General features: G+C 35.8%; 1 protein-coding gene across 4 annotated transcripts in view; it reads left to right on the top strand.

Annotated features, from left to right (window-relative positions):
• Window positions 1–220: 220 nt before the first annotated feature.
• Window positions 221–15,094, top strand: part of LOC100242452 (uncharacterized) — a 22,825-nt gene continuing 7,951 nt past the window's right edge. Inside the window, exons 1-8 of one of the 4 annotated variants that reach the window (XM_002275938.5) lie at window positions 222–438; window positions 905–967; window positions 1,070–1,256; window positions 2,699–2,930; window positions 6,586–6,665; window positions 8,143–8,181; window positions 10,726–10,744; window positions 14,359–14,412. In XM_002275938.5, coding sequence (XP_002275974.2) covers window positions 1,098–1,256; window positions 2,699–2,930; window positions 6,586–6,665; window positions 8,143–8,181; window positions 10,726–10,744; window positions 14,359–14,412 — 583 coding nt within the window. In that variant the 5' untranslated portion in view covers window positions 222–438; window positions 905–967; window positions 1,070–1,097. Of the gene's footprint in view, window positions 439–904; window positions 968–1,050; window positions 1,257–2,698; window positions 2,931–6,585; window positions 6,666–8,142; window positions 8,182–10,725; window positions 10,745–14,358; window positions 14,413–15,094 lie in introns of all 4 variants that reach the window. The other 3 variants (XM_010652393.3, XM_010652395.3, XM_059736633.1) reach the window with 3 other exon arrangements.

Genomic DNA, 15,094 nt, shown 5'->3' with positions numbered 1-15,094 from the left:
ATCAATCTTAATAGAATAAACTTTTAATATTTGAGTCGGGTTTTTTTTTTAATTAAAAACATTTCATATTTCATATTGGTCCAATGTATACCTAGTTTAGAAATTGTTATTATTATTTTTTAAAAAATTGAAATAAAAATTATTTTAAGAGAAATATTTTTGCTTTGAAATGTAAAAAAATTGTGAAGAAATATACTGATGGAAAAAAATTAGAAAAAATAAAATAAAATTCCACTGGTCTATCCTCTAAACCTGTAAAACCCAAAGCGCAAAGCGTTCTCCCAAGAACCCCAGGCGAATCGGGAACGCTCTTCTTCTTGTTATTATTCATACTATCTGCTTGGTTACTGAGAAAGTATAGGAAAAGGAAAGAAAATAAAGGGAAAATCTTACATTTTTTGTTGCAACCGAGCTCGAACAATCTATGGTATCGTTGAGGTGCGTTGAGTGATTCACTTTTTTTGGGAGACCAATATTTTGTATCTGTAAATGGAATTCGAATTGGTGCACCGTTTGGTTGCTGAGAAGGCACAGGGAATGTGTCTTTTTTCTTTTGGAAATGCTTTTATTCTAATTTATTTATTTATTTTAAAGTTTTTGGTTTTGGTTTCGGTACTCAGTTCCGTCTTATGGAATTGGTGTATTAGGCGAAGTTAAAGTGGAGGCCTTTCGTTTACCCCGGTCCCAAATTGTGAGAGATATAGGGTTCGGAAATTTGAATTTTCCCACCCTTTTTTCTGGGCGACCAAACAAAACATTGGTTTTGCATTTTTTTTTTCCCAGACCTATTTGATTGGTGAAAAACTCAAATTGTCTGTTGCAAATTTGCAATACGAATACTTATATATGGTTGGATTTGTCTGCATTTTCCACTATTTAAGCAACAATTTTTTTTTTTTTTTAGTTTTGATTTTCAGGTACATGCCTTAGAAGTTCATTTCCATGCTAGACTCACTAAGGAACATTGGTATGAAGCAATGGAATTTTTCACTATTTAAGCAGCATTTTTTTTCTCGGTTTTAATCTTTGGTTACATACCTGATACCTTAGAGGTTCATTTCCATGCTAGACTCCCTAAGGAACATTGTTATGAAGTAATGGCATGCTATAGGTCTTCACACCATCACATTCGCTTCTTATGGGGAAATCTTAATTGCTGGAGAAGTAGCTTTTCGAGGACTCAGAAAATTGGAAACAACTCATGCTGTCTCCAGAGGCGAAATCTCATTCATTCTCCATCCATTCTGTCTAGAAAGGTAATTCACAGAAAAATATGTTGGTTTTGAAATCTCAAAAATACTGTATTTGAAATCTTTTGACCATATTGTGCCCTCCTTTGGGTTTGCTGAAATATCATATCCTTTTTTTGCATTGGTTTGTCGGTGTTAACATCGAATTTGAAACTACAATTTTGGCCCTTTGACATTGATTGATATTTTTTTAGGCTAATATTGAATCATGAACTATTTTGATCATATACTGTTACAAACTTAAGTGATATATTTGTTTCTTCTGGAGAACCTTATGAAATGGACTTGAATGAAGTTGATATCACAGCATTATGGAATGTTGATATTTCTGTAACCTAATTGGAGCCAATGATATTATTTTATTTGAAACCTAAACTACGCTTCACCCATCTCTACCTCCAGTATATTCCATTCTTTTTTTCTATGGTGGTTTGTGCTATTATGCTTATGTTGACAGTTCTCCATCTACATTATATCATGCAAGAAAAAATCACAATAGAAAAATACACATCCATACAGTTTTATACTTACAATGCACTGGTGCCATGATTGGTTTTTGTGGCACATGATCAAACTAGTCATCCTTTATGAGAATACTCACCGGGAAACTTCTAATCAACCAATAAATATCTGAAACGTGTGCAGTGTACAATTTGACTAAGGTTGGCCACTTGTCACAACCTGATTTGTAACTTAACTCCCTTTCGAAGAGTGAGGCAAGTAGGTGTTCTTTCCACAGTGAGATGAAATATGCAACTAGTTTGGTAAACCCTTGTTGAAAATAATCAAGATAAGACTCTCAAGGCAACAATTCTTGAGTTGAGGTAGCAGTATTGTGATGCTTGAACTAAAGAATAGTTTGGCAAACCCTTGTTGAAAATAATCTAGCTGAGACTCTCAAGGCAACACTTCTTCAGTCGAGGTAGTAGTATTGTGATGCTTGAACAAAAGAAATTGGCACTGAATGCTGTAATATCTTAAGGACCTCCTAGACCCTATCATGAATCATCATAAGTGTAAAGTGTTAAGTGTCGGGCTTCATGAAGACAAAGAGGTTGCTAGCCACATTTCATACATGGTGTGTGGTGGGCCTTATTTCATTTCATGAAGGATACTTGGTTTGCCCCTATTCAATAGTTGTACTTGTCATATTGCAGGCTCAGTTTTCAAATCAAACCTTTGAATAAATCAATAATTTATCAAATTCAGTAGTTGTATCTACTCCTCCAAAGATGAGGTTCCTAACTCCCATTAGAGCTGTCTACTACAGGTTTTCCAATAAGGTGAAGATCTTAGCTTCAATCGCCAAACTTGTACCATTGGGCTCATCTGCTGATTGGGTGCTAAAAAATGCTTAGTGGATATTTGGTTCTTTATTATATAAGTTGGTAAACTATTATGCCTACCATCCATTCATATAATTGTTCAAAATGGTGTTTGTCTATCAGGGTTGTTGTACACTATCCAATAGTTTGGATTCAAGCATACATGAAGTTGCTCATACAATATCTTATGGCAATACGACAATTTCTTCCAAAAGTGAAAGAAAACTATGCCAAGGTGCATTTGTTGATTCTGTCGATCATAAAGAGAGAAAAATGGATATTAGTTCTTCAAACGGTAGAGTAATGCTAATTGATGGCACATCAATCATCTATAGAGCATATTACAAGCTTCTCGGTATGAACATTGCTCACCCTTTTGATTCATGTTTAAGTATTTTACTTCTGTGGTAATAGAATTACATGTTTTGTTTCTACTCTTCTTTCAGCTATGTTCAATGAAGGCTTTAGACACAATAAGCCAATTTACTCAATAGTCTTATTTACTATGTTTTAATTTCACGATTTTAGAATGTTAAGTTTGATATGTGAAGTATGTTCTCCCTTGTGTGATAAGCACAACTACATTAGATATTTTAGATCCCCACACCTTATAATTTAAGTTCCATTTATTTAACATGATAATGTTGCATGATTATCCAATTGATCGGATATGGTATGGTGTTTGGTTGTCACTTCAATGGAAGATATTTTAAGTTATATTAGAACTTCTACAAGAGTTTAAATCAATATTATAAGCTTAAGATGTTATTTTTATGAGAACTTATATAAGAATTTGAATCAAGATTATAAACTTAAGGACCCCCCACTGTGGGTTGGGGTGGAGGTGAATAAATGAATGAATAGAGGTAGTGTTCTCTCGTGTTGTTAGGATATGGACCCCAAATATATATCAGGCTAACATCCTTCTTCACTTGTAGCATAATACCCACACATGGAGAAACAAATTAGCAATTATAGATTAGAGATAAATAGATGGGGGAAATAAATGATGGGAGAGACTCGAGCTCAAGCTCAAGACCTCTAGTTAACTTAAAAACATGTTAAACTATCAACTTTCCTAAAAGCTTAAGTTGTTATGATATGGGCCCGTAATATATAGCAAACCAACAATAACCTTAGGTAGTTTTATTGTGTAATGGTTCCTAAGAGATGGGATACTTGCATCATGGATGGAAATGCTGTCAATTTTAGGCAATATTTTGTCGAAATATTTTCTGGATTTTTCCTCTTTGATTGGAATTTTTTGGGTCTCTACCATTTAATGGCCGATTTATTGGAATTTTGATGATTTTATTGTTTGCATTGACTTAGTCAATGTAGGTCAATGGCTCAAAAATTAGGGGAAAGTGGTGAGTGGGAAGCGAACCTTGGTTGTCTTTATGCAATAAGGAGCCTTAACCAACAAGGCTACCTCGCCTTTTAATAAAACATGGATATAATTTTTATATTTACATTAGTTTTTCCCCTTAAACTTTAACTTTGATTAAACTATTTTAATTATTTTATTTTTCAAATTCCACCTCACAAATTATTAAAAATATAAAAAAATCACAATAATCTCATTAATTAATCTATTTTTAATATAATAAATATAATTTTGTAAATAACATGATTAATGGTTTAAAAAAAATAGATACTTTAGCTACATTTTTTTTTATATATATTTTGAATACTAGGTAAATCATCATTTTAGTATTGAAAGTGTTTTTTAAATTTTCACATTTTTGCTAAATGCCATAAATTATATTATACATTGTTTTTTTCAATAGAAAATTCAATACGCATATTATTTCTTATTTTATCATTTGTTGAAGTTTTTTCCAATATTTCCATGAGTTTTGATCAATTTTCATCTTATTGATATATATATATATATAAAATTCCGTTGATATTTCTCAAAGTATCCTAATATATTAGTAAGATCTACCTATCGAAATTTCCATAAAAACTGATATTTTTATCTTTGACCTGCATTATGGTTAGATGGTCATACCCATTGCCTTGGAAAGCCATGCTCAAGGATTTCTCAGACTGCACTTAGTTTATTAGTTCTCCAGTAGGTGATGACCCCAAAATTCACTTTTGGGAGGACCTTGGTAAAAGGATTAGCCTCTTTGAATTCTCTATCCTAATCTTTATATCATCTTCAAGCTTAGGGATATTTTTATCTCTCATTTCTTTATTCAAGCACTATCCTCCCTCTTATGGAATTTCAATTCATAGTTTATCAAATTCAAAGATTGATGCCCCCTGCCACGGGAATGCCTACTCAATCAGGGCAAAGGGGATAAAGTCTAACTGCTGTAACTGAAGCTTCAATTAATCTTTCCTATCTATTGTCCTCTTTGTATCATGTTTGTTTTTATCCTTTTCAGATGAGAAGATTTGGAACTTGGTTCTTTTTCTCTTCTTCTAAGAATGATGTCTGTCCTCATCATCAGTGTCTTTGCTTGGTTAGTGATTGCTAAGTAGGTTCATGCTAATAGTTTGTTATGGATCAAGAAGCTCTATCTACTCTTTACCATGAGATCCCTATTTTTTTACTTTGATTGCAGTCAGTCGATGGATGATCTATGATTCATTGGCCCTACAACTTTAAAGCTGTTAATATTCTTTTGGTTGGTAATATCTTAGGCCCCGTCAAAGGTGTTGTAGGTTTGATACTCAATACTTTTTTGGGGTTTAGGGGAGCATACAAAGATAGAGTTCTTTAGCGTGTGGGGGGGGGGGGGGGGGGGGGGGGGTGTTGTTTGGGGGGTTGGGGGTCCATTCGTGCTATCACGTGGGCACTAGAACTTTTGAAGATGAGTGGAGGCTCCCAAAGTCCCTATAGTAAGTTGTAGACTACCTTACATTTCTTTATGGGGCAATTTTCTTGAAGTTTAGTTGTATTCCTGTTAGCTTAATTTGCTTGGTTGCAGATGTGCTTGTGGGTGTTGTATGACTGAAGCTAGGGCTTGGGTGGTTTGAAAGTCCTCCTGGTCAAGGGCATCTAGAACTTAAGATTGATGGTTGTTATTTAAGAAATTTCTGCTAGATAAGGGTTAGGGTGTTATTCAAGGTCTTATTGCAATGTGCCCTTGAGCCTTGGCTCAAGTGGTAAAAGGATGGGGAGGGTTTGTGGGAGGGTCCAAGTTCAAGTCCCAATGGGGACAAAAATTTACCTATCAAAAAAAAAAAAAACAAAAATCCTATTGCAGTGTGATTACACCCTACTAGAAGCTTGTTGGTTCTACGATGGCTATAAAAGGAAGTTGAGATTTTAATCTTGTGCAAAGTTTTATCCTAGGCAAATATTCTTGTTATTAAGAAGGGGATGCAACTGTGCTCATTCTTGACTATCTCCAAGAAGAGACGGTGCTTGGAGGTGGAATACTAAGATTTGCAAAATTTTAGACTTTTCCAAAAAAATGGGATGTTCTTTTGCGAGAGGCCTAAATCAACCAACCAAGTAGCGGCTTGGTGGGTAAAGCATGGAATCTCCCTATTAGAGGGTTTTGTGGGGATTTCTTCCCTTTGAGCTATTTTTGGAGTATTGTGGGCTTTGGAACCTCTCTCTTGTTGGCGTGCAATTTTTCTATCTTCTATTTGAAGGATTGCTCATTCTTATTTCCTATTTCTATCTTAAATAATGAAATGTTTCTTTGTCATCAATACACACACACACACACACACACACACACACATAGGCACACTAGTCACTCATCTCATTCAACACTTGCCTGGCATTTGGGTTTGTAATACTAGTGAGAAGATGTGGTATGTCTAAGAACAAATTGGACCACATGATTAAACTTTGCTAAATTCTTTGAATTTTCCTTTGTAATTATAATTTGCTTCACTTGTTTGGAGAAATAGCTAGTCTTTTTTGATAGCTAGTTTTTCTTCAAGTTGTAGAGTTGGATAATTTAAATTGGATTTATGTGTTTTTTTTTTCTCCTTTGTATTCCCTACTATTGTATGACTATATTATTTTTTATTGAGAGTAGCAAAGTTGCACCATGGTTATCTATCACATGCTGATGGCAATGGAGACTGGGTTTTAACCATTTTTGCGGCTCTATCTCTTGTAAGTGAAGTTTATCTTTGATTTTTCCCATCTGCTACTTCTTGATCCTGGTTCTTTAATTGAATCTTCTAAAGTTGGCATGAACTGATTTGCTCTATTTGGCAAAGTTTAGATTTTTCTTTTTTATGTCCACTCGAGTTGTTTAAGCATTTTTTTTCAAAGAGAATAGATTTAGTTGCAAAATTACATCAATTGTTTTTATTTTCCATTTGAATCTTCATTAAGTATTGGGGTTGAGAATATTTTTCTTTGTAGTTGACATCTCTATTTGCATATGATTCTGCTCTGAGCATGTTAGAAGTTCAAGAGAACATTAGTTTTAGATTCTCATGCTGAAGAGAACCACATTTGTGTATCTGCATTTTATGTTTTTGTTTTTAACCTTCTGTGAAATTTGTCATTAACTTGATAAGGTGACATAGTGCTTGAGTTGCTCAAATTTGGCACAATGTTGAAATCAAAACATAAAAGAAATCTGATTGGTTATGGTTGTGGAATATCATCTAGTGCAATTAGGTTATAGATTAGTTTGTATAAGATATTTATAATATGGTCTTGTGATTTTTAATCTTTCGAAGGATGGAAAATTCTTTTGTATGTAATTTTTGGTCTTGGACTAAGTCGTTTATAGATGAAGGACCTTTACCTTTAATCAACTTTTTTGATTGGTTGGGTTCTAGATGAGGGCTGGTGAGATTTTTTGTATCCCCTCTTCTTTTTTATTCTTGCCTTTAGGTGCCTCTTATATACTCCTTGTATGCTTTGGGTTGGCCTTTGAGCGCCTTTTTCTCTTTTTATATAGAAAATTTTCTGTCCATTTACCTATCAAAAAAATAATATTGTCTTGTGATATTATTGAATATTTTTTATTAAACTAGTTTGGTTGTCAATGGAACATCATGAATACACCTCTATTAATTCTTCCAAAGCGAAGTTCATACTCCATGCAAATAACTTTTATGAGTGAATAATTTGTTTGTGTACTAAAGAAACCTTTTTTTTTTTTTTTGGTTTGATATGATGCTAAAGAAACATTTTTCAGTCAATAGTAGACCCTTGTGACTTGTTAAGACTTAGGACTGAATTTTGTGAAACAATCTTTTGGTTATTTCTCGTCTTGGCGATTATTTCCTCAGTGTAAGATTATATTTTAATCTTCTGTGTTTATACAAATGGCAACTCCTAAAATGATTTCTTTTTCATTTTATATTTGAGCTACTTAGATTTTATACATTTTGTAAGAGATTTTCTACTCCCCTAAGTTTTGAGTTCATAGTTGAAACCACTTTAGTTGTGCATTTCCATTGGTAGACAGTGTTTCTTGTTTTTTATATAGATGGTTTTTCTTACTTTTGATCTGAGTTATGTAGTAGCTGAGTTTGGGTGAAGAAGTTCTCGTCCTTCTTTGTATTTGCTTATTTCATGGTAAGAAAATGTTTGTTTCTGATAAAAAAATTGATGTCTATTTTTCATGCAGATTGTTGATGTTCTGGATTTTATCCCTTCACATGTAGCGGTAAGATTATTTTCCATTGATACACATGCAAAACTAAATAATTTGTGCATTATCAGTCTCTTTATTTCATTTTTTTGATTTCTGGATTGTGTATTTCATTTTGAACTATCCTGAGTTGATTGGGCAGTTTTATTTTCTTGTTTTTCTTGGTATCCTTTTTATATGGTGGTGAGACTGTCCCAAAGAGCGGCTGCTCATGCTATTGACAAGTTGGTAGGTCCAAACACAAAAGCAGTAAAAATTGGCTAGTTCAAGGATTGATGTTCTGGATTTTTGTCTCTTGGATTTATATATTGCAGGTCAACGATTCCATTGGGATGTTAAATTATGGGATTGGGGTAGGATGTGGGTGGTTGACCCCTGGTAGGGACAAAATACTGAAGGTCAGGTCTGTAACTAATCTGGTCTTCTATAACCTAGGAAATAGAAGAGGCAACAGGTTATGGCTGTTGTATTAATTATTTTCACATCCAAACAAAATTTGTACAAACAATAAACTGAAGTAGAACCTATACTTAGTACTTTCTGTCTAGGCGCTTGGGCATTAGGAGTATTGGGCTCTCAACAAGGCCTACCAGGAAAACCTATCCAGGTAAAAAAAAAAAAACCAACAGGGCCTACCAGGGAAGTGGTTTTGGCGATTCTCAGTACAGCATGATAGTTTACGGAGAAAGGTAATTATAGGAAGTATGGGGAGTTGGAGGGCAGAGAGTGTGTGCTATGCAGAGGGTTGAGAAGTTCATATTTTGAGTCTTCCAAGAGCTATCAGTAGGGAATAGAAAATAAGAGTGGGGAAAGAAAGTGACTATGGGAGGTATTGGGGGTTGGAGGGCAGAGGGCGTGTGGTGTGTGGATAGTCAAGAATCTCATGTTTTGAGTCTGCCAAGTGCTGTCTGTAGGAGTAGAAAAAGAAAGCAAAAGCCCATGAAGCAGGGAAAAACCTGAAGGAAGCCAAAATCCATGTTGGCTTGGAGTTCCTCTGATGTGGTTATGCTTCTTTGCAAATATTACAAACTCGACAAGTTCAAGAATCTTAGTAATTCAACTAACAGTGATTGGACAATCCCTTTGACAACAATATCACCTTATCCCTGACTTCATATTCTTTATTCAAAGAGTCTGCTGCTTTTACATATCAAAAAAAAAAAAAAAAAAATCTTTATTCAAAGACCTAGCATTTCTGCTCTAGATGTTTTTCTAGCACTAGTTGGCCTTAAAGGAGCAAAAACAATATCATTATCATCTCTCTGTATGGCTCCAACCACAACTTGACCCAAATCCACAAGGAGCTCCCATTCTATTTCACCAATCTGATAGGAGAAGCTGCCCCTTTGTAAAGGTTAAAAATGATTTCCAGGCTTTCATCTCCAATTATTGTTGATTAGACCAAATGGAATTGGCTTCTCATCAAGTTTATCTTTTACCACTCATGGGAAAAGGCTTCCAAATGTTCAACTTGATGTTGTTACCCAAACTATTTCATCATGGTTCAATAATAAATAGCAATGGATCATCATGTCTGATAAATCTTTTATATAAGAAACAAAGAGATGTATCAATAGAAAGGTTCAAAGAAGGATGAGGTATCCCTCAACTAAAAAAGGAATTTTACTTTCATGCAGAATTAAGCAATTACAACCAAATAGAATGCCAAACCTCCAAATTATACACAAATTTAAGGGGAAAGAAAGTCCCTCGTGAACTCAACCAAAGAGGAGGTGCCCACTTAGCCAAGCTATAGGCCTGTTGGTTAGCTGATATAGAACTCCATATAAAGGTGTGGGTAAAATTTCTTGCCATGTTAATGATTTGGAGCTAGCCATTGTTACTTAAAGGCTGCCCCATGAAATGGTACAACACAATATTTTTAGTATGAACTCATCATAGACACCTTCTTCAAGACCTGAAATAAGGCTAGAATCTTTGCCTCAATCACCAAACTTAAACCACCAAGCTTGGAGAAAGCCTTAACATTCTTTTATCTTTAAATAAACCACCAACATCAATATGCCCCTGGTCACCTAAAGTGCATCCCTCACCCTTCCGCTTTAGGCATCCAGAATGTGGGGAACCCAATGAGCTCTATTCAGATCTTTTGTTTGTAAAACTTGGCATCAACTATTTGGTGGGGTCAGATATAATTGTATATGCTTGTTCTTTTCTGAGGAGGTAAATATTATAAATTGAGATTTTTACTAGTTAGAATGTTCGCATGTTTGTTAATCCTTGTATCTTTGTAAGAGAATAACAAGGTGAATTCTTTTTTCCACTCTTCTTCTCCCTATTTTTTGGTAGGTTGTTCATGTAATCACTTACTGTTATTTAGTGTTACAGTGTTCTTTCACCAAAGCTTAGAAACTCTATAATTTACATTTTCATTTTTTTTTTTGATATCTTTGTTGTTGGTTTTGTCTTGAATCTCAGGGACAATGTTTTATTGAATCTTTTTTGGTTCTTTTTTACCTGCGATACATTGCTTATTTTCAATTGGAAATTGTGCAGTGTTGCATTATTGCTTATCACTTGCAATCATTTTTTTTGCAGGTGGTATTTGATCATAATGGTGAGAATTTTCATCAGGTGGCATTTTTCATTGCAGTCTTGATTTTCTTCTTTGCTTAATCTGCACATTCTTGGTTCTCTCCAATGCTCTCCGTTTAGTCACTGTACTAGTTGTCCCCAGGTTGTTTACAAATTTCTTACAGCCACCATCCAAAATCCATAGACCTCAATGAACTAATTCCTCTTCTGTAGTGGACCTAACTTATTCCAGACAGTAGCGTGATTTATAGGCAGCAATGCCTTCTGATATTTATTACTCCCTTCTTTTCTGTCTTCCTTTCTTACATTAGATATACCTTTGGTTCTGGTTCTCTCATGAATCTTTGGGTAATTTGTGGCCAAGTGATAACCCTTTCCAAACTGCCATTTGCTATACTTTTCTCTCTCGTGCTTTCCACATCCTTTTATTGCAGATTTTAATGGCAATTCTTCCTTTGTTGACTTAAAGTCTATTTTAGGATATATCTAAATGATGTAATAAGAGAGGATTTTTTCCCTCCCTTCATTAAAGGTGTATACCTATGTTCTTTATTCCCAGTTAAGGGGTTTTAACTTATTGATTGTAAAGGTATTTCTCTTGCAAGTTCTCTCTAATGCCTTTCGTTTTAACCAACTCCCAGTTCTCCCTCTTCTTTCTGTGGAAACTTGTTTGGTGTTTCAAAGTCCTTTCCAAAGTGAAGGCCTTGTTTGACATTGTGGCTCTTGAGAGAGTCAATATCTCTTGTAGAAGAGGAGGTATAAAGCTTTTCTTTCTGCTGCTCCATTTTCGTAAGGCCATGTATCAGCCTTGCCTTACAAATAGATGTTACCGCATGCATTGTATTTTTTCGCCAAGTGTTTTGGTGGCAGTGGAGGTGTGGAGGTATACAAGGCTATGCTTTTCTGGTATTATATGGGGCAATGATTCCCCTTTTCCCCCCTGGTAACCTCTTCCCAAGAAACCTGTAGTGGATAAGCCCATACTTGAACCTGGGACTCCTGTTCCTGAGCAAAGGTGCCTGCCAATGAACCTAACTCTAGTATCTTTCAGTTCTAATGGTGAAGAGTCCTTTGCAATTGTGATTTAATGAGCTAAGATCAGTCTAGTCTTCTTTGGAAATCCCATGTTTGTGTGAACTCTGAGGCGTTCTTTTATTTTTCTAGCCATGGTCTTCCTATTTCTTGATTCTGTTGGGGGAGTGGAGGATGTGGACAGGGCCACTGCGGTTTTTGGGTGTAAAGTAGGGAATCTCCCTACTACTTATCTAGGCTTACCTCTTGGAGCCCCTCATAATTCGTGTAGAGTTTGGGATGTGGTAGAGGAAAGATCCAAGAGAAAATTGGCTACGTGGAAAAAACAATATCTTTCTAAGGGAGGTCATCTTACCCTCATCAAGAGCACCCTCTCAAATCTCCCCATCTATTTTATGTCACTTTTTGTAATCCTAAGGAAAGTGAGATTTAGATTGGAGAAAATTCAAAGGGAGTTTTTGTGGGGAGATTTGGAGGAGAGAAGAAAGATCCACTTGGTAAGATGGACAACTATTTGTAAAGATAAGAGGTATGGAGGGTTGGGGTTAAGGCACTTGAAGGAATTCAATCATGCTTTGCTTGGAAAATGGCTTTGGAGATTTTCTTTAGAAAGGGAGAGCTTTTGGAGAAAAGTTATTGTTGGTAAATTTGGAGAGGGGGAAGGGGGTTGGACCACTAGAGAGGTAAGGGAGTCTTATGGGATGGGCCTTTGGAAAGACATTAGAAAGGGTTGGGAGGAGTTCTTTCTCAGAACTAGTATTCGTATTGGAAATGGTAGACACACTAGATTTTGGAGGGACTTTTGGATAGGAGATTCTAAGCTGAAGAAGCTCTTTCCTTTGCTATTCAAAATTGCAACCCATAATTCTGCTGCAGTGGCTAATTGTTGGGGGGAGACAAGGAGGTGGTGGCGGGGGATGGGAGGTGCACTTTAGAAGACCCTTTCAAGATTGGGAATTGGAGGAGGTGAATTGTTTTCTGGTTCACATCTCTGCAGTAAAGGTCCAAGAAGGGGAGGATTCTCTAATTTGGAAGATTGAGAGGAAAGGAAAGTTCAGTGTTTAATCTTATTATAGGTCTTTACAGGTGGAGAACAACCCCTTATTTCCAGCAAAGGAGGTATGGGGTTCGTGTGCCCCTTTAAGAACTCGTTTTTTTGCTTGGGAAGTTATTTGGGGTAAAATTTCTACTGTTGATATGTTAATGAGGAGGGGTTGGTCCATGGTTAATAGATGCAATCTTTGTAAAGAGAATGAGGAATCGGCAGACCATATTCTAATTCACTGCGGTAAGACAAGGGAGCTTTGGAATGTGGTGCTCTCTTCTTTTGGGGTGGTGTGGGTGTTCCCGAACTCAGTGAGAAATTTGCTTCTTGAATGAAAAATTAAGGGCCTAAGAAAGAAGAGGAGTGTAGTTTGGAAAATGACGCCTATTTGTTTGTTTTGGTGTATTTGGGGAGAGCGAAATAGAAGAATATTCCAAGAAGAAGAGAAGTCAGATACGAGCTTGAAGAATCTCTTCCTACGGTCTCTTCTTGAATGGTCTCAATAGTTCATGGACGTGGACTATCTCTCTTTTATGAATGTGTTGGGTGGTTGTTTTGTTGGATAACTTTGGCTTTTCTAGGTTTTTGGTCCTCCTTTGTTGCCTTGGGTGAGGCTTTCTTTGTATACTGCCGATGTACATAGGGAGCGCCCCCTGTTTTGGCGTGTTTATATTTGATTTCTTCTCTTGGTCTATCAAAAAAAGAAAATTCTGACACCAATTTCTTTGGTCAAGACAGTAGTTTTATGGAGTCACTGGAAACTTTTTGCCTCTTACAATTTCTTTTCTTTTTTGATGGTTAGAATACTTGTTTTTACCCCCCTTTTCCTTCTTTCTTTTCTTTTTTTTTTTGTTAATTCTATCATTTTTTCGCTTCTCCTATTTGCTTTTTCTTGAGGAGATTTTCTCCTGTATGTTGGTGTCTCATTTGGTATACTACATGGAATAATATATAACCACCATTTGTAGTGGTGCACAATTTGTTAAAGATCTGTAGTCCCAGCTGCTAGAATGACGACACATGTCTCCCTATATCTCAATGTCTTTATTGCCTGCTGAAGCTTGCTAAGGGAGGATGGTTCCCTAACCTAGATGCTCTTCCATCAGATAGAAGCCTGAGCTGCTCAGCTATCCAGGAAACATGGATGTACCTACAACAAATATAGAGGAGGAATGGATCTGATCACTTGAATGAAATGGCTGACTTTTTAATATGGCTCCTATAGGATGGAACACAAAGGGCCCATCCCCCACCTTACCTGCCCATCCCTCTCCCTCCCATCAACCTGAGCTACCCTTTCTTGTCCAGTTAGTAAATGGGAGCCTGCCTGTATCCAATGGAAATGTGTCAATCACAACGGGGCTAATAACTCATCAATGATGAATGTTCCTATTTGAATCCCTACAAAGAGGTTCCATTCTCCAGCTTTGAGGGATGAAAAATACCCCAGGATTATCTACCTTGAGAGTCATTGGCAAATACTTATGAATTATCAAATTATATGGTTTCTAATGCTGTTGCTTCAAGCAGAACTTTGATAAAACAAAACTTTTTTCCAGGAATTCCGTTTGGTCACACTTCTATTTCATCCAAAGAAAGTATTATGGCGAAAGGTATGCTTTTTTGTTTTCTGTTTTTTTATTTTTCTGAATGATAGGGTCAAAAGGTATCCCTATTCTATTAAGACCTTACATTTTTTGACAGAATTGGACAATCACGAGTGAGCCTTGCGATGGTTTATAGTGACTAGATACATAAAAATGATATTTCATCCTAACCATATTATATCAGTTTAGATTATGTTTGATCCTTTAGGTTTGATCCTACAATCTCTTGTATCATCCTAATATGTCTACAATAAGATAATTTGGTACAGTACTTTTATGTACCATGTTATGGCATTGCAAAACATTACTTAAATCCCTATTTCTTGTGCTTAAGGATGAGAAACAAGAGCCTTTTTGACAAAAAATAAAAAATAAATGGGCTTCAAGAATAAGATGAGAGAAAGCATCAATCAGCGCAGAGGGAATCGCTTCAGACCCAAAAGAAAGTCTCAAGACATGTCTTACCCCACCAGCAAAAAACCTTATGCAAATAAAAATCAAAGAAGAACAGAATTCTAAAATATGATTCAAGGGGCTTGAAGAAAGGATAGCCACCAAGCATTCTAAGGGGCATGTTGTTCCAGAGGAGGCACCCCTCTTAGATGGGAAACAAGCCTCCTGATTTCTTTCTGGTCATCCAACTAGCTTCCAGATTAGGTATATGATGATCTCTCTAATCTAAACTTCC

This window comes from Vitis vinifera, chromosome 5, assembly GCF_030704535.1.
Source record: "Vitis vinifera cultivar Pinot Noir 40024 chromosome 5, ASM3070453v1".
Taxonomy (NCBI): domain Eukaryota; kingdom Viridiplantae; phylum Streptophyta; class Magnoliopsida; order Vitales; family Vitaceae; genus Vitis; species Vitis vinifera.
This window is presented reverse-complemented; position numbering and strand designations above follow the sequence as displayed.